This window comes from Melanostigma gelatinosum (assembly GCF_949748355.1).
Source record: "Melanostigma gelatinosum genome assembly, chromosome: 17".
In the NCBI taxonomy this organism is placed as follows: domain Eukaryota; kingdom Metazoa; phylum Chordata; class Actinopteri; order Perciformes; family Zoarcidae; genus Melanostigma; species Melanostigma gelatinosum.
In genome coordinates, this window is record NC_136650.1 from 12,992,190 (window position 1) to 13,020,145 (window position 27,956).

Below are 27,956 nucleotides of genomic sequence, written 5' to 3' on the forward strand. Positions count from 1 at the left end.
TGTCAAACAAATCATTTATATTTAAATATAATTATAATAATGAATAATAAACATTAGAAATACTTGTAGTACGGTACTAAAGTAAATGTATGTATTTACTTTCCACCACTGGTATGTTCCAACAGTATTCAATGATGAAATGCAAGGTAATGAGTATTTTATTAAACTGACAACTTGAATTGGCCTGAGAAAGACCATTTGTGGTCAACATGTCCTATTCATGTAGAAATAAAGAATTGATACAGTAGTGTGTAGGTGAGTCTATCTTTTTGTACAGATAATTGTTGCTAAACATGAATGAATAGATGTGCATATGCCTGCATGCCGTATGATCACCTTAAGTTAAAGGAACAGAATAGCCAGCTTTCACAGTCTAATCCTGAAAACTGTATTCTTTCAAAATCTGGTTATACCATGCCCCCCAAAATGCAGCAGTGACATACCTGATTAGTATTGTATATGTTTATGTAACATCAATATGATTTACAAGTTCCACAATTCAGTTCATTCCGAAAACATTGCAGAAGTTCAACAACCCCTCAGTGACTCTGAGGGGTTTGGAGTGACATGAATGATCGACATTTGTTCAGCAACTAAACTAAAGTCGTGCCACCTGATGCGATAGGTAGGCTGTACACCATTGCTTCCCAAAATTGACTAAAGTTAACTCCGGGGGTCATTAGGACCAAGGCCGTCCAGTGTAAAATCAATAACGCGTTACTGATGCTACATTTTATTAGCACAATGATAGCGTTTTCAGAACTAGCTTTTACACTCCTCCCTGATATCTTTTGACCATTGTGTGTTGAAGCCACCCTGAAAACAGCAATATTCTCTGTTAACCTCAGCTTGTCTTCAATGGTGGGGGGGGGGGTCTCCCTCCAAATAAGTTTGTATTTAGAGACCCTTAGTGGTGTGAACACACTCTGCATTACACACATTGACTAATATCACACCAAGACTGAGCTGTCTCTCAGCTGTCCTCTGCATTGGCTGGGTCCTTCAGCACCTCCACAGAATTGTAGTGCTCTCCTAGTCCATAGGCATGACGCATGTAGCTGCAAACAATGAGAAAATATATTCTGTGAGTCAAGAGGTCTGAGATAAACCTTTCAAAATTCTGAAAGGCATATTCAGAATGTGACATTTAATAAAGTTAATGCATATGTTAAAGTTATAGAGTTTGTCTGTCTACAGCTGCTTTAGTGTGCTGCCTGATCGCCATGATGTCATCAACGCCTTAATATTCACACGAGGGTCCAAAACTGTCATGGTAATGTCCTGTTAACATGTTTTCAGCTTCATATATTGTAATACATACATGTTCCTACTAATTTAACTGTATATATTTTCTAACAATTATGCTAATGCTGAGTCCCTGACAAACATAACATATATACAACGTACACAAGGGTGATGGGTTCACTATCAAATTCCTCCCCGATTTTTATAGTTGCGGAGTCGGCCTGGATCACTGCCACAGGCAAGTGCAGAACTTGGGTCAAAGCTCGCAACTGTTGGAGGGGGAAAAGACATGCGAAAAAAGAAATGATTGAAAAGCACACAGAGTAACCGCACAGTGCATCTGTGACAAACTCCAACAACTCACTTCCAGTTGTCCACCCCAAGCTGCTGTGTGCTCCACGTCACTGCAGTATTTCTCAAACTCATCTGGAAACCAAAACAAACACGAGCAAGATTACTGTGCGTACATATTAAAACGTACCGTTTCATATCATGGAATTTCTACGACCGATTGTTTCTGAAAACCAAAACAAAGATCAAAGTGTTACCTGTTGTGTACATGTCACCAGTGTTGGTGTTGGTGAGGAAAGGGAGGAAGTCGTCAGCATGGCCTCTCATGCGCACAGCGGTGCTGGACCGCAGGTCTTTCACACTCGTGATTGACCCAGGCTAGAATAAAACAAGACAATATGTACTCAGTGTATGGACTGTGCTAATAACATATGTATGAACTTTGAAAGTTGTTGAAAGTCTGTCAGAGCAATATTGTGCTATTTGCAATTGAAGCAACAACAGACGGAGGCAAGAAATGTAGACAGCACTTTTGCTTTTCACATTGAGATTAGGTATTCAAACTACAGCTACAATATTCCTGAAACAAGATGACGTACCTCTGAACGCTGTGCCAGCTGATCTTCAATGGCACGATACATGCAGTGGCCATCAGTGGAGATCTCCTTGATCTGAAGCTGTTGCTGTGCGAGTTTCTGAGCCAGCTTTAAACCCTCCTGGTGCCTCACACCCTGCAGGTTTTGTACCTCGGCCTCTGCTATCCGGCTCTCTCTCTCCTTCTCCTGGGCAGCCTTCTTGTCCTGGAGAACATCATGTAAACACAATAATGTTTTATTCATACTTAAATATCACGTGACTCTTCACGTACACTGGGCATGCGCGTGGGTGTCGATGTAAACAGGAAGTTGCTTAGTTAAAAAACAATAAGACAGCAAAACATATACGTTTCCAAATGGAAACGGAGTAGTGTGGATGTAGCCTGTATCTCACCCTTCTTTTCTGGGCCTTGGTTACACGTGATTGTTTCCCCTCCTCTTCTTCTCCATCATCCACCTTCATGGTCTCCACTCCATTTAACACCTCTTCCACCTTTTAATAGAGTGATGAGAGCTTTGGTTATGTTGCCCATTGACGTTTGTCCAATAAACAGACTTTATGTTTGCATAATCAGATACAAATGTGAAGAAAAGAAAACATTCTGTGCATACTCTGTATGCTCATCTGTTTATTTGACAATGTACCTCCCAACTGATCCCATGAAACTATGTGCACTTTCAATACATACATGTATCCAGTTTAGAACAATACATGTGTTTTATAAATACTTATTGTGCAATCATTTATATAGGGACCGCATTAAAAAGGGTACATCTTTTTAAGGCAGCCATGTTTCTTATTGCACAGCCAAGAGATTTGAATATTTACCTCTGTGTCAGTTGTCGACTGGAGTTGCATCACTTCTTCTTCATGTTTCTGGCTGAGGTCAGCCTCAATTTTTGCAATCTCCTCTGTCAACTGTTTCCTCCTTTTCTTGTCATTTTTGGGGATTGCATTTTTCATGCTCTGGATATTAGCTGAAAATGAAGCACAAGTGCAGTCATGACAAAACAATACTTAAATAACGCCTCGATACTAAATACAGAATAGAGCTCTCATATGGCGCTGGCTGTTGGTTAGAAAAGTTTAAAATGACATTTTCCAAACTACTACTTGGCTTGCTGGTGGCTGGATCGAGCTAAATACCAAGAAATAAAACACACGCGATGCAAACAAGCTGCCAGTGAACAGTAGAGGTTAGCTACCTTGCATATCTTTCTTTTCCTTGCGGTGCTGCTTTGCCAGCTGCTCCTCTGGTGTCTCCACTGTCTCATCCATGACTGGACGCTGCTCAGTTTGTCTTTGCGAGCTAACGTTATATGAAACTGACCGTTAGATAAACAACGTGTTATTATGTCCCTGTCATAAAATAGCCATAACACTGACGAGGGATAAATATATATATATATTCCACAATAAATTAAATGTGCTGATATGGCCTTAACCGGAAGAGAAGAAGAATCAGGGCGGAGCTTTCTTCGCCTGGTTAAACTCTGAGATTAATTTTGCTATACCGCCACCTATTGGCTGTGTCACTGTACTACAGTTCTCTCCTGTCATAGCAGCCAGCTGTGAAATGCTGCAGACCTTCATTCAAATACTTACCATTTGCACCCATATGTATTCACCCTATGTGATAGATTTCAGGCAGGAGCTTATCTATTGATCACATGTGTTTCTAGATACAGATTCTAGATGGTTGCTCATGTAATCTACATTTTTTTTAGAATACATCACAAAAGGCTTGTTTCACTTCCACTTTTCGCTGTATCTTGCTCAAACATCACATCACTCTTCCCTCCAATGTACTTGTGTATACATACATTCACGTATATATATGCATGTAGATACAATGCATGATAATACCATATATACTGTAACTCTAATATTGCATGTGTGATACTGTACTTTATAAAAATGAAAGTTTGAAAAGGTAAAATCATTGATCTGTTCGCAACTTTGTGTGACGGGGGTCAAAAAATGTGTCACAAGCCAAGATGGTTGTGAACTACAGCTTTAAACATCAGTAGCTTGTTTATTATTAATAACAAAACCTGCCTTATCTAGACATAAATATTGATCTGTATTTATGGACACATTACAGTGTTCTTTGTCTCCCACCTCAGTTTTGTTCCTTTTTATAAACGACATAAAGGCATATTTATATCAAATACCAATATCAAATGTGACTGTTTAACAATGCAATATTATCAAAATGTATAATTGTGCAATATATGTTAAAAATAAAGGTGCAGTTATTGTTATTGGTAACATCATCAGAAAGTCATTTCTGTAGCGCAGGCGTGCTGTGTGACGTGGCACGAGGGGGGCGGAAGAACTTGTTTGTGTTTTGGTTCTAAGGGGAAGTTGCGAGAAAGAAAGAAAGGAGGAGACGTGACGGGGTTGTTGAAATTATTTTCTTGGTTTCCCAACACCACAGTGTCCCGGGCTCCTTGTGTAAATACTACACCAGTGGTATCTAAAGTCCCAAACATCGTCGGCTCTCAGGTAGTGTACTTGACATGAATCTACGAGTTGTGGTGTCCAGCTGACGAGCTAACGCTCATCGGGCACTAACGTTAGCTAGCTCTGTGGCTAGCTGCCTCCAGCTAATGTCGGAGATGTTTGATAGCTAAGGGAATGCAGAAATGCAGGCCTTTGTCACGTCTTACCGAGTACAACTGTTCCTCTTTTGTGTTGACCTGGTGCCAATAGCAAGGTGCTAGTGAAGTCTGGAGGTTGCCAACAGTTGACTGTGTGACAGCTAACACTAAATGTTTGGAATCATGTCAGTGGGTGGAATGCTAATAGTGCTAGCAAGCTAATGTTGGTGCTTATTATTTGAGGGTTGTCTACTCCCCATTAAAGAACTTATGTAAACCAGCACAACATTTCAATTTGATAACGTTTTCTAGCCATACGACGAGTTTCTTGTTAACCCACCGTATTTGTTTTATGCGTCGTTGTTAGCTGAGCGGTTGGGAGGCTAACGCCAATGTTATTGTCCAGTTAAAAAGCTATGGTTTGCTAACAGCTAACGTTAGTACGCTAAACCAACTAAGTTAGCGAGACAACAAAACTATTTGAAAACTGCCATCCCGTCTGAGATCAAACAGATGAATGGCTACAGCTAACGGGAGTAAAGTGTGTTTACAGGCGCATATTTAGTGAGCATTGCAGTGCGCAGCGTTTGTTGACAGTCCCTGTCCTGTGTCGGTAACCACAGCTGCTGTTTTTACGCAGCAGTTCCTAATGCATTGTTGTTTTCTTCTTGGTTGTCTGCGTTTAAAATAATTATTGTAAAATATTCTTGGTTAAAGGATAAATGTCGGACATAAGGGACCTCGGAAACGATCTCTCGGGTCTGGTGTATTCAAGAGGAAATTGTTATTCTTCCATTCCTGATTTTTTGGGGTGTTTTAAGACAATGCTTTGACAGGTGTTTTTGATCAAAATCCCTCCATATCTTGTAAATAAATCAGCAGGTCCTTTGGTATTGCAACATAAAAACAATGTCTGACTTTTCTGGCCTCAAACTCAACTATTGAGGCCATGAACACCCCACAGAGAACAATATAGCAATATAGCTACTATGTTTTACAAAGTTTTTGTACTGTATTGCATATGTGAGTATGATAAGGTATCTGTGTTTTTGTTAGTACGCATATTATCTATCTCCTGGATAAGGAATTGGTGGGAGGGTGAACACTGTGAATGATCAGGGATAATATTCAATAGATCATGCTCCGGAAACTTTTTGGCAAATCGGACATAGAACGCATTTACCTCTTGACAACAGCAATCTGTTGAACAAATTAGTCAGCAGTTCGATCCTAAGTGAGTTACTAAGCAATGCATGAATGTGTGGCATGTATCCATACAGACTTTCTTCCAAGTGATGTGGGTGAGTGAAACTGGGATTCTTTACATGGTCTCCTTTGATTTATGGAATTTGTTTTGGTGGCGCTTCCTCTTTCATAATGTGGTATGTAGAGTCAAGGAACGCTTACTTGTGTTTGTAACTGAATGTCAACAATGACAGTTATATTTAAATGCATGTTTGAGGTGCTTTCACCATGTAATTGGCTGTATTGAAATGACTGAAATATCATTTCACAAATGTATTTACTTTTTTCATAACTGAAAGACAAAAAGCAAGGAATTATAGCATACATTGTGAACACATTTTGATAATATTTGAATTCAATCAATGCATAATTTTAATGTAAACTTTTGTTTTGCTTTCAGTTGTGAAATTTGCGACATTTTCTCCTTTTGCAGTGAAAAAAGATGACTAATAGGATGCTACAAAAACTGCAGTGTTGTTGTAGAAGTTCTGCAGAAGCCAGCTCTGTATATATGAAACCTCTGCAAAAATTGTAAAATGCAAGATGTAAAAAAGTGTGATACTACAGGGCTAAAGCTTCAATTTGTAATTTGAAAGTAGGGGTGTGAAATGCATCACTTTCACTAAAATGGCTCTGTTTTCAGTTCACATGATTGTTATTGACAGGTGGGGCTAGAGACTATCCAAATGTATTAATAATAGAAAAGAGAGCGTCTCAAACGATGCTGCTGTTACTACAATACATAGATATATCTAGGGCTGGGCGATATGGCCTAAAAAAAAAATCTCCGATTTTTTTACAAAAAATCCGATTCACGATTTAAATCGATTTTTTCCCCCACAAATTTTTGCAGATGACAGAAGCTGTTGAAAACATTTTTTTATTTTATTTTGTGATGATTTTCCCTCGTAGGTTGATAAAAATAAAGTGCAAACAAAACCTGAACATTGTAGAAAGGTGCCTGTAGTATACAAAAAGTATTTGGTCACTCTTTTGTTTCCCTGAATCATTTAAATATAAAATTAAATTAAACATAACATTAAATGGCATTAAATAGTAGCCTTCCATTGTAAACAACTGTGCAAATGTAACTTTTTACACTAAGCTTTTCTAACTGAATACACTGATACAAACACAGCATGAAATAAAATGTATGTGACCCTTTAACATTCACATTTTCAAAAGTGCAACATCTGATCTAACATCAACATAACATATTTTGCACAGTAAATAAGTGCATGTAAACAAAATCAAGTGCATTCACAACATAACCAACAGTATTAAACAGTAGTGCATGTTTTTTCTAAATATTTTTTGCCAGGAAGACGGCATCGCTTGTGCTCCCGCGGTCCTGCTCCCTGCTCAGGGCGCAACGCTTCTCCCACTCGGCGGCATGCCTCTGTTTGAGGTGCTGCATTAAATTTGTTGTGCTGCTTGATTTTGTAGCAATAGCTTTTAGACAGACCTTACATCGTGGTGCTGTTTGTTCGGTGTCAGATGACATGAACCCGAACCATTTCCAGACCACCGAAGACACATTCTTCCCTCTCTTAAGAACGAGAGCTTCACTGCTGGCCGCCATTGTTTTCGTTTGTAAACAATGCGCGCGCACTCAACTACGGGAACCCAACGGGGGGGAGGAGTGGGGGCGATTTTCTCGATTTTCAATAAAACACATCGCCTTAAAGCACACATTCGAATTAATCGATTAAATCGATTTATCGCCCAGCCCTAGATATATCCCAAAAATATGAATTAAGGACCAATAATCACTAAACTGATCCATTGTAATAAGGTGCTTAAAATCGAGCCTCCATATTAAGTACGTGCAGTACTACTACCCTGTTATTAGTCTAGCTCTAGTTTGTATTATTTTATATATTTTTTTCAATTTTGTGTCTTTTATTGCATGATCTTATTCTAAATAGACCACAAACTGTCACTCCCCTTATTTGGCAAATTACACTGATTTATTATTCTATAGTCTTGTTGAACTGCATCTAAACGTCTTAATGTTTGCATTCTGTTCTCCCAATGTTCTTCTTCTAGAGATGCTCAATATCGCATGTTGAGTAAGGCAAGCCAGTGAAAAGGCCACGGCTTAGACTTGTATACTGCACAGTTTGAGTAACATAGTCTGCACCTTGTTCACTTACGCCATGTAGATTGGTCTCGCTACTTTCTCCCAGTGTTAACGTTTTGAATGCATTTTATACATGTCACCCTTTGGCAGATCAAGCCAATATCTCTAATTCACGCTGAATAATACCGTATTTCTTGAAACCACCACTAACTGCTCGCACAAAATAATAACTCTCAGTAGGTTTTGATTATTTTGTCTTTTTGCACAGAGTAATACTACATCTCTCTCACAAGTGTGTCGTTCAACACATCTTCATTACTCATCCATCGTCCATAAACTCTTCTCTTGCTTTCTTGCAGCAGAAGTCCTGATAGTGAGGTTTGGCACACGGGACACCGGGGGATCTGACTAGGTCATGGCCAATCGGGGAGGAGCTACGAGACCCAATGGACCCAATGCGGGGAACAAGATCTGTCAGTTTAAGCTGGTGCTCTTGGGGGAGTCAGCTGTTGGGAAGTCCAGCTTAGTGCTCCGCTTCGTCAAGGGTCAGTTCCATGAATTCCAGGAGAGCACGATAGGAGGTGAGTTTCATATCAACAAACCAGGCTATTGCTCATGGGCTGCCAGTTGGTTGTGATGCAATTATGTGATATTTACGACAGGTGCCCTTCCTTAGAGCTAATTGGGTGCTTTGCTGTTGTCACAAAGAATTTGTAGAAGTAAACCATTTTATTTTATAGTCAGGATTATGACCACATTCGTAAAGTAGCCTCTGAATTGAGTGACAAAAGTCATCTTTTTCACTTAAGCTGAATTTTTGTTATATTATATTTGATATGTTTATTTCGCATAATGGAAAAACAGACAATGCTTTGTTTTGATATATTTATGACCTGTAATGTTTACACAGCATTATAAAACATATTGTGTGTAAATATTCATTAGCTAATACTCACTCACCCCTCACCTTATTCTGTCTTTTCAGCTGCCTTTCTCACCCAGACAGTGTGTTTAGATGACACAACAGTGAAGTTTGAGATCTGGGACACTGCAGGTCAGGAGCGTTACCACAGTTTGGCACCCATGTATTACAGAGGAGCACAGGCGGCCATCGTGGTCTACGACATCACAAACGAGGCACGTTTATTCGCCCCTGACGAACTTCTTACGTCTTACTTTCACTATTATAGTTGTACAGATGATACTTACCATAATCATGCCCTCAAGATGGAGTGAGTAATTACTTCAGAACAACAAGCTGTAGTTCAAATACAGCTGGTGGCCGATATGGAAATGTCTGGAAATCTCTTTTGAAGTTACTGATCACATGAAGGTATTGACAGATTGCACTGTTTTTCTATAGGAGTCTTTTGCGCGGGCAAAGAACTGGGTGAAGGAGCTGCAAAGACAAGCTAGCCCGAACATTGTCATCGCTCTGTCAGGCAACAAGGCTGACCTCGCCAGCAAGAGAGCTGTTGACTTCCAGGTCAGAGCAAACAAACAGCTGTCTTAAGTCATAGTTTTTGCATTTCTTGTGAATACCGATCTACTACTTCTCCTCATGGATATCTTGGTTTTGTCTTTGTTTGGTTTAATGTTATTATATCCAGAACGTACGCAACAAGTGATTAGTTGCATTTGTCTTCCCTACCAGGACTTGCAGTCTCTATACCACCATCTAATTGTTGTTTGTTGTCACTGAATGCATGTTGTATTGAAAACTCCTGGTGTTGATGTTGTGTTGACAGGATGCCCAGTCCTACGCAGATGACAACAGCTTACTTTTCATGGAGACATCGGCCAAGACATCTATGAACGTGAATGAGATATTTATGGCTATTGGTGGGTAATTATTGACACTTTATTCATAGATTTTGCCAGTGCTTTTCCAGAGTGGTACAGATATCTAGATGTATAGTGATACAAACAACCCGCGTTACGGCGACGAATGCCTTTTTTCCCGTCAAACTCAGTATACGGGCTACTTTGGAAAACACCGGTGGCAGCAACACGACGATAAGCGTTTATTTTGTAAACAATTTAATTAAAAACCAATACATAGGCTCGATAACACATTGGATTAAAACATGTTCCTCCTTCCAATTATCTTGTTGTATTTCGTTGTATAAGAGTGCATTTAAGTTTCTAGTAAAACAGTTTGTCATCATTGTTGCTTGTCTTGATAAACCTTTCAGTGAAAGTGTAATTACATAACAATAAATACGGTCAAAAGTTCTAATCAGTCAGAAATATAAATGTATGAATATGAATAGCTATTTACACACTAAAACACACAAGAAGCCTAGTTATGTTTTTTTTTTCTCTTTCTGAAAATATATAATGAAATTTGCTCCTTAACATCTGTCTGACACTAATTAATCTGAGTACATTAAATATAATTGCCTATTTATTGAGACATACAGCACAGGCCTCCATCACGTGTTTTTATGATATTGCCCTGCCTTTTTTCTACTCTGGGTTGCTCTCCTCCCCCTTTTTTTTCTACCATGCATATGTTTGCATCACTGTATATACGTAGATAGGCAGGTATTAATGAATCCCACTGTTATTTGACATGATTTACATGAAGTTATTCCATTTGTAACTTATGCACCCTGCAAAATGAAACTTGCAGTTTCTTTTGTTGTTGTTCATTGTAGTTTGTTTTTTTCTCCCCACAGCAAAGAGATTGCCGAAGAGTGAGCCACAGCCTCCAGGACCCAATAGCGGGCGGAACCGGGGAGTGGACCTGACAGAAGCTGCCCAGCCAGCCAAGGCTCCGTGCTGCAGTAACTAACGTGAAGAACGCCTTCCTTCCAACCAACCTGTAGAGCAGTAACTAATGTGGCAGATGCCCTGAATGCCACCGCATTAATGCAATGTGTTGTACTCTTATCTCCAATTCTCTGATCTGCGAAACAATACCCTGTGCACCCCCCCCCCCCTCTTCAAGTCAATGGTATTACACTGATTTCTCCACATGGCTTTGCCTCTTTCCCACCATCATGGTTCTGCTGCTACCTGGTTAAGCACCTTAACAATTCTTTCCTGCTTTCTGCGATCCAGCTTGTTACATCTATCAATTCTTGTTGATCGATTAATGACAGCAGATACTAGAGACATTAGTGTTCCTTGCCTTCCATTGTCACCCTTCTTCACTTGTAGATATGAGTTTCATTTAGAGGAAGTGGTTACTTCCCTGTTTTTGGGATACTTTAAGACTTTACTACTGCATTTCTAATACCAGTCTTCTGTTGTTGTTGTTTTATTATTTTGTTACTTATTGTTTGCTGTGGTAGCACACACCTATATACTTACATGGCCTAAAATATAAAAACTAAAACCCTTTTGTCTGCAGTAGCACATAAATTGGTCTATTAGAGAAGAGGTGGTGTATTCTTGTGAATCTAATAAAGATGGAAGGGCAGAGAGAGAGAGAGAGACACAAACCCTAAGCGCCACACCTCTCTGTCAGTTGGACCCTTTTATCTTAAAGTTATAAAACATTTGTGGACCGTAGTCCTTTTAGATTCTGCCGCCTGTCCACGTCCCTTTCCCCCACTAAACCCTAAGTAGCACTAGTGAACATTATCTAAGGCTCCATTCTGGAGCCATGCCTGCTTCTAGCTGTCCCGAGTGGCATTGTGCAATGTTTCACAGTATTTACTCTGTGACTTGAGTGTCTACAAGGACCAATGCAGCGCAGCAAAAACCCTGTTCCACCCAACTTTCTCCACAACAAGGCACCTGGCCCTTTGAGGGACACATCAGTGTCACCATCTTCTGATGCAGTGTCCCGTCATACATCTTGTGTCGGCCCGTCCCTGTGGTTCTACCGGGGTCTCTTGGTTTCTGTCTTTGGATGATTTAGTGTATGCAGATTACCTTTCCCATCGTGTTAATATTGCTGTACCGCTGCCGGGTTTGCACCTGGTAAAAAGCGACGGTGATGGTAGTGAGTTGGGAGTTGCAATATGTAAGGCTGCTTCATAATCACCTTTGAATCATAATTGTTTGCCATCTCCTCTTGTTTAGGAAGTGCTTTAGACACAGTTGTGTGTCTGTGTGTATACAGCCTGGGCCTGGGCTGGCTGGCTGATGACAGATTTCATCCATAGACTCTGCACACACACCCATTAATGTGTGTGTGTGTTTGAACACACATTTGCACATGAACACACATTACATTGACTTCTTCGTCTCAACTCAGACCTAAACATAATTGTACATAAGCGCGCACACACACACTCTGTTACAACTCTCCCTCACTTATGTTGAGAGCACACTTTTTTTCCTGTCCCGATCCCCCGACACATGCACAAACACACACACATACATATATGTGATCAATAACTCTTTTTACAGGTCTTACTCATGCCTTGCACTAATGATGCTCATGAATATATCTTGTCATAATTACAGCCAGTGTGATATAAATATATATAAATAAATATATAAATAATATACTGTAAATAGGGTGTTGCAGTGTAGTCTTACTTTTTTTCGATTTACCAGTGACGGGACTAATGCTTGCTAGGGAGTTGTCTAGATAATCATTAAAACATACTGTACAGTTAGCAGGAAAAAAAACAGCTACAATCTGGGTTTTGGAGTTTTGTTGCTGTTCCTTTTTTCACGCAAATGGTTCAATTATAATTAGTGGTGGTCTGATAAATGTATGTAGTGTTATTAACAAAAAAATGAAATTGCATTTATTTAGTCGTCTGTCTTGTACCTTTTTCTCAAAAGAAAAAAAAATATCCAAACATTTTGGTTTCTATTTTTTTAACATTATCTCTTTCTTGCATTTCACTAATTATTTAGTTGTTTAAGACGTGTCCAGCACTCTTCCCTGTTATTAGACCCGACCATCCAGAAACACTGGTTGTAAAAGCTCTCGAGGAGTCGGACACAAATACAATACGGATTGATTAACCAACTGTCTGCCCCTTCATAACAAGTCAGTAACTGTGTGGCGATATTGTAGGAACAGTGTAACAACTATCAGCTGGCACGATGGTGATTCATGAATAAATTAATTAACAAATTATAAGGATGCAAATTGTATGTTTTCTTTTTGCCGTGAACACTTAATTGCAGCCAAAAACATTTAAATGAAAGCATTTGACAGTTCTGGTATGTAATGACCAAATAAACACTGAAATAAATGTGATCATTTATTATTGTAATCTTGCTGCTGTGTCTATGATACTGTGATATGTTTTCTTCTTCATGTTTGGTTATTATAGGTCACTCAACTTGACATGGAATTGAGAAACGCTTTTTTTATTCTTTAGACATCTCCGACCTTTATCCATTTTTCTGCAATAATTGTCACAATCTGATTCGATCCCATGATTTATTTCAGTCAGGGCTTTTGACGAATTGTTCCAACAATTTTGTATTTTTAATGATAATTGTAATACTATTCTATAAATGATTAGGTATTGGGATTCATGTTGCATGAAATGACCACTATTCCGCAGACACTGTGCTCAGACGTGGATCCGCGTGGCAATTACACATTTCTTCTACTACATTTGACCTTGAAATTTTGCTACGAACGGTTACGTTTTGTGACCTCTCCTCTCTGAGTTGTGGTGGATTTGTTCCGATCCCGGTTGAGTCCCCTAGCGGAGGAAAATGGGCCTACAGTGAGAAATTGAAAATAAGGATGAGCGCCATGTCTGATCCTCCGCTGGTGGAATAGAACTGACGGCAGAACGAATATTTCCCGGGCCGGGGGTCCCGTCGGGGTTCCGTGTGAATCATGGCCGACAGCGCTGGGATTCAGCAAGGTTCGCCGGCCATCGGGGCAGCGGGCCTGGTTCCGGCCGCTCCTGGAGCCGGGGGGACGGAAGGCTCCGGCGCCGCTGGAGGATCCGCACGTATCGCCGTGAAGAAGGCGCAACTCCGCTCTTCACCTCGGCCAAAGAAACTGGAAAAACTCGGAGTGTATTCATCCTGCAAAGTATGCTGTTGTTTTGCAGCTGGCTGTCTTTAAAACACAGCGGTTTGTTTATTCACAATCAATCGTATTTCACGGGTTTGGTTGCAATAGTTTACAAAATGCAAGCGCAGCAAAGGAAGCCATTGCCGCACTTCATTTTTTATTTTTTTTTCATTTTGCATGCACGAACCAATTATTGTAAGAACGATATTAATAATCCAGTCGATGCAAGCGTCATTGTTGCAGGACTGTAATGTAGGGGTCTTCCGGTTGTAAGTTGTCCACTGTATGTACAACGTTACTATGTTTCTGTCTAGGTGGGGGGTCGGTGAACGTAAACATTGGCTTGGCGCTGGTACTTGGGAGTAGCAGGCTGTGTGCACAAGGGCTGCATCCCTGTGTGTGTGTGTGCGCGCGCGGTCTCAGGCTTCCCACTGGACTGATACAGTGCCCCCGTGCCGACTGTCAACGACAGTGTTAAACAGAGAGGATTTTTATTGTTTTTATGCAGTATATCATCTGCAGAGAGGGACGGGGTCTTTGTTTTGACAGGGTGACAGCTGCTGGAGGGGCGGAGTTTGTTGTTGTTTCAGGCGCATGCGCAGTGTGGCAACTCCGGCTGCCGCTGACAGGCCTTCTCACCCCACCTCCTGATATTGTACAAAGTTGGTCGAAACAAATCTATTATTCTGAGCGGATTTGTCAAGTTTTAAAATGTATTAACGCTGCTAAGGCCCATTTACTGTATGTTAAAATAATACATTACTCGGGAAATGTTTCGTGCCTGAGATATAGCCTACTGTTTACTTTAAAAGCACTGCTTAAAAAACAGATAAAGTATGCAAGTGACTGATAACAGCAACTCCACCTGACAGTCACAAAGCACCATCGCCAACTTTACAAACAACAAATAATTTCAATTTCGAAAAACAATTAATCTATGCTTTTTTTTTCTTCCAATATCAATACAACTTCAGCGTTTTTTTTATGATTCACTCACTATAGAATATGAATCATGTTTCACAGATTTAAAAAGGTGGTTCATTTGAAGTGGGTCTACCCTCATCTGTATTCCTGCCTGTACTCATTTACACTGTGTTTTTCCTAGGCCGAGGGAGCCTGTAAGTGTAACGGCTGGAAAAGTCAAAACCCCCCTCCTACACCCCCACGGACTGACCAGCAGTCCAGCACAGTCAACCTGCAGGAGCCTTGCCGGAGCTGCTCTCACACCTTGGGTATGTCAGCAAGTCTAGGAAAGAAGCTACAGCTGCTGATAATACCAAACTGAGTATGGGATATACCATTTTAAAATGTATTCTGTCCTCCCCAGTTGATCATGTGACCCATCTAGAAAATGTTTCTGAGGAGGAAATGAACAGACTTTTAGGTATTGTCCTGGATGTGGAGTATCTCTACACATGTGTTCACAAAGAGGAGGATGCTGACACTAAACAGGTCTACTTTTCCCTCTTCAAAGTAAGCCTCGTGTTCTTCTATCAAAATATACAAACGCAGGATTTTACAATTGTGTGCAAATGAAAATTTCTTCTCTCCCTTTTTCTGCATATTCTTCAGCTGTTGAGGAAATCCATCCTACAGATGGGTAAACCGATGTTGGAAGCACAGGAGAGTCCTCCATTTGAAAAACCCAGCATCGAGCAGGTAATCGCACGTCTACAATGTGCATCAACGGCAATACAAAACAACAACACTACTCAACACAAATTGTTTCATCGTGTCTGCTTTCCCTTGTATTTCTATTTTTGTTTCAAAAAGGGGGTGAACAATTTTGTCCAGTACAAATTCAGCCACCTGCCCTCGAAGGAACGTCAAACCATAATGGAACTGGCAAAGATGTTTCTCAACCAAATCAACTACTGGCAGCTTGAAACGCCCTCTCAGAGACGACAGAGGGTTCTTAATGATGATGCAGCTGGATACAAAGCCAACTACACCAGGTAGCACCACGAACCAGATGTCCTGCCAGATATCCTGTTGACGTGCATCACACCTGTTTACAGTCATAGTTATTTATCTGGTGTTGCTCGTTATAGATGGCTCTGCTACTGCAATGTGCCTCAGTTCTGTGACAGCCTACCCCGGTACGAGACCACTCAGATCTTCGGCCGGACGCTGTTGCGTTCAGTGTTCACTGTGATGAGAAAACAACTGCTGGAGCAGGCAAGACAGGAAAAGGACAAGTTGCCGCCTGAAAAACGCACACTCATCCTCACACACTTTCCCAAGTAAGAAAAATAAACTCTGAGATTAAATACAAAGGGATACACCACAACCTTAATGATCCATTTAAGACTAGAATATAGAGCCGCTTGCTCGTGCACTACACATGCATGGCCATCCTCGGTATCAGACTACACAGTGAGCACGATGCATGCTTGACAACCACCTTTGAAACAGTTCAATTGTGGTTGTTTTGTTATCTTTGGCTCAGGTTCCTGTCCATGCTGGAGGAGGAGGTGTACAGCCACAGTTCTCCGATCTGGAGCCAAGACTTCTTGGCAGGAGCTTCAGGAGGGCAGATCGCTATCCACACAGGTAACAGACCCCCTCGCAGACACACTCTTCAAGCTAACTTTAGACACTCGAAGAACTGTCACTTGAGAAAATGATAGTAAAAAAGTGTCTCTGTTGCTGCGTAGTTATCAGCGCGCCCCCTGTGGCCAGGCCTTTGTACTACAGCACCAGCCCTGTGTCAGTGGACCCATCCAGCTGCGGCAGTGTGAGTCCTGCCAGGAAAACAGCTTCTGCACTGGAGCCAAACCCAGGTATGACAGTCAAACCTGAAATGACTCATACGTTACAGTGATTCCATGTCATTACTTAGCATCTCACAGTAAACAGTGAGCACTCGGGAAGAGTTAGCCTTGTGTTTTACATTTGTTTATGTGTTATTGTGGCATTTGCACCTGCACCTTCTTAGCTAACAAAGATGCATCGCCCTCATCCGACTACTTTAATTCTATCTATTGATTCAAAGAAATCTGATTTTTATCATGGAATGTCCCGAAGTTTAAACTAACGCATTTCCTCAAATACTTATTTGAATCTTGGCCTTAAAGCTGTACCAAGAAACAGAAGTGGAAAAACACCCCAGAAATGCGCCTAACATACTGAAAGCAAGCAAGAATGGGACCATAAATAACTTTAGCGATTACAACTGTTTACCCCGCAATGACATGTCAAAATGGCCGCTGTGAAAAGGGGCCGATTGGAGATGAGCCCACAGTAAGCTATCCTCAAATGCTGGGTGACTTCTTGTTTGTATTGAGATACAGTACTAGACTACTGAGGCGTTTTAAAAGAGACATTTAACGAGGAAGATAAACTCAGATCAAACTAAATTCATCCTGAAGACATTTCTGTGCAGCAGTTGCAAAACAAAGTGTGAAGAGTGCCAAAATATAGATTGCAAATATAAAAGTCTTAGATAGCTACCTTCCTCTGTGTCCATGCATTATCACAGTTGGAGAAAAGCGTAAACCCACTGAGCCTCTCCCCCATGAGGAAAGCAAGAGACCTAGAGTAGTGGGTGACATCCCCGTGGAGCTCATCAATGAGGTCATGGCAACCATCACCGACCCTGCCGCCATTCCAGAGGTAACCAGTTCCCATTGACTTACAGTTAGAGTTGGATGACGAAAAGATTATCTTTATTGACGTCAAACACATTTTTTTGCCTAAATATTGATAAAACACGATACTGTTTTTAAATTATCATTTTGCATGTAATAAAAAGAATGTTATTCATTTGGCAGGAAATGTATTCGATAAAAGGAAGAGAAACACATCTATGTTTGACTACATTTGAGTATCTCCCTCCTGGCATTGCTTGATACCGTTAATGATCTCCTTGTAAGTCCAAGATCCAGGATAGTTTCAGAAACAGTGATGTGCAGTAGTGCGGAGTGGTGTATAGTAATCTGTTCACACTTAATGAAGACAACGTATATCAATACCTCTGATGGAGACAGCGATGAAAGGAAGAAAGGTGATCATCATTGTTTAATACCTTCCTTCCTGTGCAGACCAGCCTGCTGTCAGCTCACTCTGCACGCGATGAAGCTGCTCGTCTGGAGGAGCGCAGGGGTGTGATTGAATTCCACGTGATTGGTAACTCCCTGAACCAGAAGCCCAATAGGAGGATCTTGATGTGGCTCGTCAGCCTCCAGAATGTGTTCTCTCACCAGCTGCCTCGCATGCCCAAGGAGTACATCACGCGGCTGGTCTTTGATCCGTGAGTGCAACCGCACTGAATCATCACATTCAGAGATGTGTTGGATGTACATTTAGACTAAAATCTCTTCTTTTTTTTTTTTTACAGCAAGCACAAGACGTTGTCACTTATCAAAGATGGCCGTGTGATCGGCGGGATCTGCTTTCGAATGTTTCCATCGCAGGGCTTTACGGAGATTGTCTTTTGTGCTGTCACCTCCAACGAACAGGTCAAGGTGAGAGCACGTTCTGTTTGTTAGCGTGGTGAATTCATGCTGTCTGATTGGTCAGTTTTGACCTTTTTTTTTGGCTGTGCGGTTGCAGGGTTATGGGACCCATTTAATGAACCACCTGAAGGAATATCACATAAAGCATGAAATCCTCAACTTCCTCACTTACGCTGATGAGTACGCCATTGGCTACTTCAAGAAACAGGTAACATGTTGTGTCCATTAAAGTGCATGTAACATTCATGTAATGCTGTGGTGACTTTGGTCACATGCTCTATCCTATCGATATAAAAATCTTTAAATGATCTGCAAAAACAAAAAAAACGTTTAAATTTAGACAATTTCACTTGTGTCCAGTGTAAAAAAAACTTGTTTTAGGATATTGTTTTGAACTTTGCTATTTCTGATACTGCTGTAATCTGCTTAGTTTCAAACTACTGACATACAAGTATAATTTGTACTGCTTTTCACTTACTTTTATTTTCATTGTTTGGTCTTTAAAGTATCATAAAGAATATAAATCAAGGATGAGATGGGGGATGCTTTGTAAGTGGGCTCATTTTTGTAATGGTATGATTCAGCGTATGTGCAGCTTCAACAATACAGAAATATCTTCCCTCTCAGGGTTTCTCAAAGGATATCAAGGTTCCCAAGGCCAAATACGTGGGCTACATCAAGGACTATGAAGGAGCCACACTCATGGGCTGTGAACTCAACCCCAGCATTCCCTACACAGAGTTTTCTGTCATCATCAAGAAGCAGAAGGAGGTGTGTGTTTTTGCATTTGAATTGTTTAAATGCCTTCCTTCTCTTTTTTTGTTCCTGCACTCACTACCCTTTTATTCTCATTTGTCTCCCTCAGATCATCAAGAAGCTGATCGAGAGGAAGCAGGCTCAGATCAGAAAGGTCTATCCGGGGCTTTCCTGTTTTAAGGAAGGAGTTCGGCAGATTCCCATTGAGAGCATTCCTGGCATACGTAAGTTACTCACAATATTGACGTCACAGTATATCTTTCTCTTACACTACCTTAGGTTTGTATCTAACATTTATGGACGTCTTTAGTATGATATATGAGGTTCATTTTAGTTTCTTTATATCAAAAGGTGAAACTGGCTGGAAGCCTGTGGGCAAAGGGTGAGTGTGACTCTACTGTACAGGATTTGAATTGAGCAGAGTGCCTCGCCATTGCTTCACCCAATGACTTGGCTTCTTCATTTGATAATGTTTTCTGTTACTTGCTGTATTTTAGGAAGGAACTGAAGGACCCAGATCAGTTGTACAGCACTCTGAAGACCATCCTCCAGCATGTGAAGGTGAGGATTAGGCACACACGTAGCCATTATGCAGTGTTCTTTTAACACATACACACATTTTATTCTTACCAGACTGATCGTTATGTCTTAGAGTCACCAGAATGCCTGGCCTTTCATGGAGCCAGTGAAGAAAACAGAGGCACCCGGGTATTACCAAGTCATTCGCTTCCCCATGGGTATGTATACAGTATACAGGATGTGTCTGACGTATTTAAAGTGGAACACACTTACCAATAGGCAGACCTAATTATTTACAATAATTAATTAAAACTGAGGCGTAAGACATTGCAGATGAGGTTCACAGGACACATCAGGACAGATGCATGCTGGGATTAAGGCTGTGTCCTCTGGTTGAACGTTAGTCTCCACAGGAGGAAATGCTTAACCTTTCTATTTCTATTCGTGTACCATGCTGCACATTAATAGTCCGTTCAAAAATCGTTTGCACTTTTTTCGATTAGAATTTTTAGATCACAGCGCAGGTCTTTTGGAATTAGTACTTATAAATACTACGCATGTCCGTTGTGAAGAGCTCTTGGTTTGATAGAGTACATATTCAATCAATGGTCAAAAATTCAAAATACTTTTTCCCCCTCACAGACCTTAAGACAATGAGCGAGCGTCTGAAGACCAGGTACTACACGACACGCAAGTTGTTCATGGCTGACATGCAGCGTATCTTCACCAACTGTCGGGAATACAACCCTCCAGAAAGCGAGTACTACAAGTGTGCCAATTTACTGGAGAAATTCTTCTACACCAAGATCAAAGAAGCAGGCCTCATCGAGAAGTAGAAGAGAGGATGACGACGTTTCTCCTCACCTTAACAAAAGATGAGACTATTAATGTAGAAGGTTAGGTTATGGGTAATGCAAAAGACAGCTATATGCATGGAGAAGTGAAGAAGAACAGGACTACTGACTCTGGAGCGGTGAGGTTTCAGAAACACATATCTTAATTTAAAAGATGCGAACGGGTCTCAGATCAGCACTCTTTTGATGTTTGACGCATGCCAACCCAGATCCTGAATCAGTAGCTTAGACTGATATTAACACTGAAAGACAGGCCATATGGGAAGGCCTCATTGAAGGCCTGCGAGACTGTTGCTGACATTAAGCAAAAGAAGCATTGTGTCTTTTTATTTCATTACATATCCCAAAGTCCCATGGAAAAACAGGGCAGTGGAATCGTGATATATTTTAACCGGGTCAGAAAACTTCCGTTATTATATTTGTGGTAGACATTAAAAGGCAACAAAGATTGACAGCTGATTGGAGATTCACTCCCTCCATCTCTTCTCTCCTTTCATATTTTCATGCCCTGCCTTTTTGAGTGTCTGCCTTTTCCTCTCAGTTGACTCAGGTAGAGTTGTGAAGAGCAGTAACCACATCTACATTGTATTAAGTCATTACACAAGTGTTACCTGTGAGGAACGTGACGAAGAGTTCAGGTTTTCCTGTCTATTTAACTTCTTTCCTGTAAGCGTGCCCGGCGTTAATGAGGTCAAAGCTTGTCTGTGATGAGTTCATCCTGCCAAAAGAGGAATACATACTTTAAATATGTAGATTTGAATTATTTTAAAGCACTTATACCCACTGTATATTTTAAATGTGTACATAACATATATTTTCTGTTTCAGAACAAAAAACAATCTTTTTTTCCCCAATAAGCCACATAGGGCAGTTTGACTATCGAAATGCACTTTTATTAAGTATTTGTTCAAATATTTTTTTTCTTTTCAGAATTAGTTTTTTGCTTAAATTACCGCTGTTCACCAAGGACTAAATTCAATTACCTAGAGTTTATTCTTATTTATGTTCTGTAATTTAAAAGAATTATGCTTAAGACAAGGTCTTAATTTATTCTTTCTTATTTTTGTCCTGCAGATGGAGATTGATAACTTTATACTTTGGAGATATATGAAAAGATTGTGCAATACTATGTAGTTTTGCTGTTTTGTAAAAAAGTGTTTGTACTTTTCAAAGTTTAGGAAAAAAATACATTTTTGTAATATGTCTGGAAAATGATCTCATGCTCTTTGTACAACTGGTTTTAATGACATAGTATTAGCCTATTTTATAGACTGAATAAAACAGAAGTGAGGCTATTTTAGTGTCTTGTAGTTTTTCAACCATTGTTTTTACTTGCAAACATGACACTACACAGCTCTTTATTCTTTCATGTCTGGTAAGGGAAACTTTTACGGTCATCGTATAGCATGTCGAAGAAAGTCAAAAACGGTCATAGTATAGCATGTCGAAAAAAGTCAAAAAGGTCATAGTATAGCATGTCAAAAAAAGTCAGAAACGGTCATAGTATAGCATGTCGGAAAAAGTAAAAAAAAGGTCATAGAATAGCATGTCGGAAAAAGTAAAAAAAGGTCATAGTATAGCATGTCGAAAAAAGTCAGAAACGGTCATAGTATAGCATGTCGAAAAAAGTCAGAAGAGGTCATAGTATAGCATGTCGGAAAAAGTAAAAAAAAAGGTCATAGTATAGCATGTCGAAAAAAGTCAGAAACGGTCATCGTATAGCATGTCGGAAAAAGTAAAAAAAGGTCATAGTATAGCATGTCGAAAAAAGTCAGAAACGGTCATGGTATAGCATGTCGAAAAAAGTCAGAAAAGGTCATAGTATAGCATGTCGGAAAAAGTAAAAAAACGGTCATAGTATAGCATGTCGAAAAAAGTCAGAAAAGGTCATAGTATAGCATGTCGAAAAAAATCAGAAAAGGTCATAGTATAGCATGTCGAAAAAAGTCAGAAACGGTCATAGTATAGCATGTCGGAAAAAGTCAGAAACGGTCATAGTATAGCATGTCGAAAAAAGTCAGAAAAGGTCATAGTATAGCATGTCGGAAAAAGTAAAAAAAGGTCATAGTATAGCATGTCGAAAAAAGTCAGAAACGGTCATAGTATAGCATGTCGAAAAAAGTCAGAAACGGTCATAGTATAGCATGTCGAAAAAAGTCAGAAAAGGTCATAGTATAGCATGTCGAAAAAAGTCAGAAAAGGTCATAGTATAGCATGTCGAAAAAAGTCAGAAACGGTCATAGTATAGCATGTCGGAAAAAAGTCAGAAACGGTCATAGTATAGCATGTCGGAAAAAGTAAAAAAAGGTCATAGTATAGCATGTCGGAAAAAGTAAAAAAAGGTCATAGTATAGCATGTCGAAAAAAGTCAGAAACGGTCATAGTATAGCATGTCGAAAAAAGTCAAACGGTCATAGTATAGCATGTCGAAAAAAGTCAGAAACGGTCATAGTATAGCATGTCGAAAAAAGTCAAAAAGGTCATAGTATAGCATGTCGAAAAAAGGCAAAATGTTCATACTATAGCATGTCGAAAAAAGTCAAAAAGGTCATAGTATAGCATGTCGAAAAAAGTCAAAAAGGTCATAGTATAGCATGTCGAAAAAAGTCAAAAAGGTCATAGTATAGCATGTCGAAAAAAGTCAAAAAGGTCATAGTATAGCATGTCGAAAAAAGTCAAAAAGGTCATAGTATAGCATGTCGAAAAAAGTCAAAAACGGTCATCGTATAGCATGTCGGAAAAAATAAAAAAAGGTTATAGTATAGCATGTCGAAAAAAGGCAAAAAGGTCATAGTATAGCATGTCGAAAAAAGTCAAAAAGGTTATAGTATAGCATGTCGAAAAAAGTCAAAAAGGTCATAGTATAGCATGTCGAAAAAAGTCAAAAAGGTCATAGTATAGCATGTCGAAAAAAGTCAAAAAGGTCATAGTATAGCATGTCGAAAAAAGTCAAAAACGGTCATAATATAGCATGTCGAAAAAAGTCAAAAAGGTCATAGTATAGCATGTCGAAAAAAGTCAAAAACGGTCATCGTATAGCATGTCGGAAAAAGTAAAAAAAGGTTATAGTATAGCATGTCGAAAAAAGTCAAAAACGGTCATAGTATAGCATGTCGGAAAAAGTAAAAAAAGGTCATAGTATAGCATGTCGAAAAAAGTCAGAAACGGTCATAGTATAGCATGTCGAAAAAAGGCAAAAAGGTCATAGTATAGCATGTCGAAAAAAGTCAAAAACGGTTATAGTATAGCATGTCGAAAAAAGTCAGAAACGGTCATAGTATAGCATGTCGAAAAAAGTCAAAAAGGTCATAGTATAGCATGTCGAAAAAAGGCAAAACGGTCATAGTATAGCATGTCGGAAAAAGTAAAAAAAGGTTATAGTATAGCATGTCGAAAAAAGTCAGAAACGGTCATAGTATAGCATGTCGAAAAAAGTCAAAAAGGTCATAGTATAGCATGTCGAAAAAAGTCAAAAAGGTCATAGTATAGCATGTCGAAAAAAGTCAAAAAGGTCATAGTATAGCATGTCGAAAAAAGTCAAAAAGGTCATAGTATAGCATGTCGAAAAAAGTCAAAAAGGTCATAGTATAGCATGTCGAAAAAAGTCAAAAAACTGTCATAATATAGCATGTCGAAAAAAGTCAAAAAGGTCATAGTATAGCATGTCGAAAACAGTCAAAAACGGTCATCGTATAGCATGTCGGAAAAAGTAAAAAAAGGTTATAGTATAGCATGTCGAAAAAAGTAAAAAAAGGTCATAGTATAGCATGTCGAAAAAAGTCAAAAACTGTCATCGTATAGCATGTCGGAAAAAGTCAAAAAAGGTTATAGTATAGCATGTCGGAAAAAGTAAAAAAAAGGTCATAGTATAGCATGTCGAAAAAAGTCAGAAACGGTCATAGTATAGCATGTCGAAAAAAGGCAAAAAGGTCATAGTATAGCATGTCGAAAAAAGGCAGAAACGGTCATAGTATAGCATGTCGGAAAAAGTTAAAAAAGGTTATAGTATAGCATGTCGAAAAAAGTCAGAAACGGTCATAGTATAGCATGTCGAAAAAAGTCAAAAAGGTCATAGTATAGCATGTCGAAAAAAGTCAAAAAGGTCATAGTATAGCATGTCGAAAAAAGTCAAAAACGGTCATAATATAGCATGTCGAAAAAAGTCAAAAAGGTCATAGTATAGCATGTCGAAAAAAGTCAAAAACGGTCATCGTATAGCATGTCGGAAAAAGTAAAAAAAAGGTTATAGTATAGCATGTCCAAAAAAGTAAAAAAAGGTCATAGTATAGCATGTCGAAAAAAGTCAAAAACGGTCATCGTATAGCATGTCGGAAAAAGTAAAAAAAGGTCATAGTATAGCATGTCGGAAAAAGTAAAAAAAGGTCATAGTATAGCATGTCGAAAAAAGTCAGAAACGGTCATAGTATAGCATGTCGGAAAAAGTAAAAAAAGGTTATAGTATAGCATGTCGAAAAAAGTCAGAAAAGGTCATAGTATAGCATGTCGAAAAAAGTCAAAAAGGTCATAGTATAGCATGTCGAAAAAAGTCAAAAACGGTCATCGTATAGCATGTCGGAAAAAATTAAAAAAGGTTATAGTATAGCATGTCGAAAAAAGTCAGAAACGGTCATAGTATAGCATGTCGAAAAAAGTCAAAAAGGTCATAGTATAGCATGTCGAAAAAAGGCAAAAAGGTCATAGTATAGCATGTCGAAAAAAGTCAAAAAGGTTATAGTATAGCATGTCGAAAAAAGTCAAAAAGGTCATAGTATAGCATGTCGAAAAAAGTCAAAAAGGTCATAGTATAGCATGTCGAAAAAAGTCAAAAAGGTCATAGTATAGCATGTCGAAAAAAGTCAAAAACGGTCATAATATAGCATGTCGAAAAAAGTAAAAAAGGTCATAGTATAGCATGTCGAAAAAAGTCAAAAACGGTCATCGTATAGCATGTCGGAAAAAGTAAAAAAAAGGTTATAGTATAGCATGTCGAAAAAAGTAAAAAAAGGTCATAGTATAGCATGTCGAAAAAAGTCAAAAACGGTCATCGTATAGCATGTCGGAAAAAGTAAAAAAAGGTCATAGTATAGCATGTCGGAAAAAGTAAAAAAAGGTCATAGTATAGCATGTCGAAAAAAGTCAGAAACGGTCATAGTATAGCATGTCGGAAAAAGTAAAAAAAGGTTATAGTATAGCATGTCGAAAAAAGTCAGAAACGGTCATAGTATAGCATGTCGAAAAAAGTCAAAAAGGTCATAGTATAGCATGTCGAAAAAAGGCAAAAAGGTCATAGTATAGCATGTCGAAAAAAGTCAAAAAGGTCATAGTATAGCATGTCGAAAAAAGTCAAAAAGGTCATAGTATAGCATGTCGGAAAAAGTAAAAAAAGGTTATAGTATAGCATGTCGAAAAAAGTCAGAAACGGTCATAGTATAGCATGTCGGAAAAAGCAAAAAAAGGTCATAGTATAGCATGTCGAAAAAAGTCAGAAACGGTCATAGTATAGCATGTCGAAAAAAGGCAAAAAGGTCATAGTATAGCATGTCGAAAAAAGTCAAAAACGGTCATAGTATAGCATGTCGAAAAAAGTCAAAAACGGTCATCGTATAGCATGTCGGAAAAAGTAAAAAAAAAGGTCATAGTATAGCATGTCGGAAAAAGTAAAAAAAGGTCATCGTATAGCATGTCGGAAAAAGTAAAAAAAGGTCATAGTATAGCATGTCGAAAAAAGTCAGAAACGGTCATCGTATAGCATGTCGGAAAAAGTCAAAAAGGTTATAGTATAGCATGTCGAAAAAAGTCAAAAAGGTCATAGTATAGCATGTCGAAAAAAGTCAAAAAGGTCATAGTATAGCATGTCGAAAAAAGTCAAAAAGGTCATAGTATAGCATGTCGAAAAAAGTCAAAAAGGTCATAGTATAGCATGTCGAAAAAAGTCAAAAACGGTCATCGTATAGCATGTCGGAAAAAATAAAAAAAGGTTATAGTATAGCATGTCGAAAAAAGTCAGAAACGGTCATAGTATAGCATGTCGAAAAAAGTCAAAAAGGTCATAGTATAGCATGTCGAAAAAAGGCAAAAAGGTCATAGTATAGCATGTCGAAAAAAGTCAAAAAGGTCATAGTATAGCATGTCGGAAAAAGTCAAAAAGGTCATAGTATAGCATGTCGAAAAAAGTCAAAAAGGTCATAGTATAGCATGTCGAAAAAAGTCAAAAACGGTCATAATATAGCATGTCGAAAAAAGTAAAAAAGGTCATAGTATAGCATGTCGAAAAAAGTCAAAAACGGTCATCGTATAGCATGTCGGAAAAAGTAAAAAAAAGGTTATAGTATAGCATGTCGAAAAAAGTAAAAAAAGGTCATAGTATAGCATGTCGAAAAAAGTCAAAAACGGTCATCGTATAGCATGTCGGAAAAAGTAAAAAAAGGTCATAGTATAGCATGTCGGAAAAAGTAAAAAAAGGTCATAGTATAGCATGTCGAAAAAAGTCAGAAACGGTCATAGTATAGCATGTCGGAAAAAGTAAAAAAAGGTTATAGTATAGCATGTCGAAAAAAGTCAGAAACGGTCATAGTATAGCATGTCGAAAAAAGTCAAAAAGGTCATAGTATAGCATGTCGAAAAAAGGCAAAAAGGTCATAGTATAGCATGTCGAAAAAAGTCAAAAAGGTCATAGTATAGCATGTCGAAAAAAGTCAAAAAGGTCATAGTATAGCATGTCGGAAAAAGTAAAAAAAGGTTATAGTATAGCATGTCGAAAAAAGTCAGAAACGGTCATAGTATAGCATGTCGGAAAAAGCAAAAAAAGGTCATAGTATAGCATGTCGAAAAAAGTCAGAAACGGTCATAGTATAGCATGTCGAAAAAAGGCAAAAAGGTCATAGTATAGCATGTCGAAAAAAGTCAAAAACGGTCATAGTATAGCATGTCGAAAAAAGTCAGAAACGGTCATAGTATAGCATGTCGGAAAAAGTTAAAAAAGGTTATAGTATAGCATGTCGAAAAAAGTCAGAAACGGTCATAGTATAGCATGTCGAAAAAAGTCAAAAAGGTCATAGTATAGCATGTCGAAAAAAGGCAAAAAGGTCATAGTATAGCATGTCGAAAAAAGGCAAAAAGGTCATAGTATAGCATGTCGAAAAAAGTCAAAAACGGTCATCGTATAGCATGTCGGAAAAAGTAAAAAAAAAGGTCATAGTATAGCATGTCGGAAAAAGTTAAAAAAAGGTCATCGTATAGCATGTCGGAAAAAGTAAAAAAAGGTCATAGTATAGCATGTCGAAAAAAGTCAGAAACGGTCATCGTATAGCATGTCGGAAAAAGTCAAAAAAGGTCATAGTATAGCATGTCGAA

The 27,956-nt window shown here is 39.0% G+C and overlaps 3 protein-coding genes across 4 annotated transcripts; 2 read left to right on the forward strand and 1 right to left on the reverse strand.

Annotated features, from left to right (window-relative positions):
- Positions 1 to 356: 356 nt before the first annotated feature.
- On the reverse strand, positions 357 to 3,567 carry otud6b (OTU deubiquitinase 6B). The gene is made up of 8 exons (XM_079288186.1): positions 3,339 to 3,567; positions 2,962 to 3,110; positions 2,527 to 2,625; positions 2,136 to 2,336; positions 1,794 to 1,914; positions 1,610 to 1,671; positions 1,408 to 1,514; positions 357 to 1,058 (listed from the first exon to the last, which is right to left on the reverse strand). The coding sequence occupies exons 1-8, from the start codon at positions 3,409 to 3,411 to the stop codon at positions 974 to 976; spliced, it is 897 nt and encodes a 298-aa protein (XP_079144312.1). The 5' UTR covers positions 3,412 to 3,567; the 3' UTR covers positions 357 to 973.
- Positions 3,568 to 4,499: 932 nt separating this feature from the next.
- Positions 4,500 to 13,240, forward strand: LOC306791464 (ras-related protein Rab-5A). Of its 2 annotated transcripts, none has more exons than XM_079288187.1 (6): positions 4,500 to 4,641; positions 8,424 to 8,645; positions 9,050 to 9,201; positions 9,428 to 9,550; positions 9,813 to 9,906; positions 10,746 to 13,240. In XM_079288187.1, the coding sequence occupies exons 2-6, from the start codon at positions 8,480 to 8,482 to the stop codon at positions 10,859 to 10,861; spliced, it is 651 nt and encodes a 216-aa protein (XP_079144313.1). In that variant the 5' UTR covers positions 4,500 to 4,641; positions 8,424 to 8,479; the 3' UTR covers positions 10,862 to 13,240. The 2 variants fall into 2 exon arrangements, with proteins under 2 accessions (XP_079144313.1, XP_079144314.1); XM_079288188.1 differs by having other exon boundaries at positions 4,506 to 4,641; positions 8,427 to 8,645.
- A 498-nt stretch (positions 13,241 to 13,738) lies between these two features.
- On the forward strand, positions 13,739 to 21,855 carry kat2b (K(lysine) acetyltransferase 2B). Its single transcript, XM_079288175.1, has 18 exons — positions 13,739 to 14,035; positions 15,123 to 15,249; positions 15,345 to 15,490; positions 15,590 to 15,676; positions 15,791 to 15,972; positions 16,069 to 16,260; positions 16,467 to 16,570; positions 16,675 to 16,800; positions 17,499 to 17,632; positions 18,061 to 18,269; positions 18,357 to 18,483; positions 18,572 to 18,682; positions 19,102 to 19,245; positions 19,340 to 19,454; positions 19,582 to 19,612; positions 19,728 to 19,791; positions 19,883 to 19,967; positions 20,392 to 21,855. Exons 1-18 carry the CDS (start codon positions 13,835 to 13,837, stop codon positions 20,583 to 20,585), a joined length of 2,379 nt encoding a protein of 792 aa, XP_079144301.1. The 5' UTR covers positions 13,739 to 13,834; the 3' UTR covers positions 20,586 to 21,855.
- The last annotated feature ends 6,101 nt before the right edge of the window (positions 21,856 to 27,956 follow it).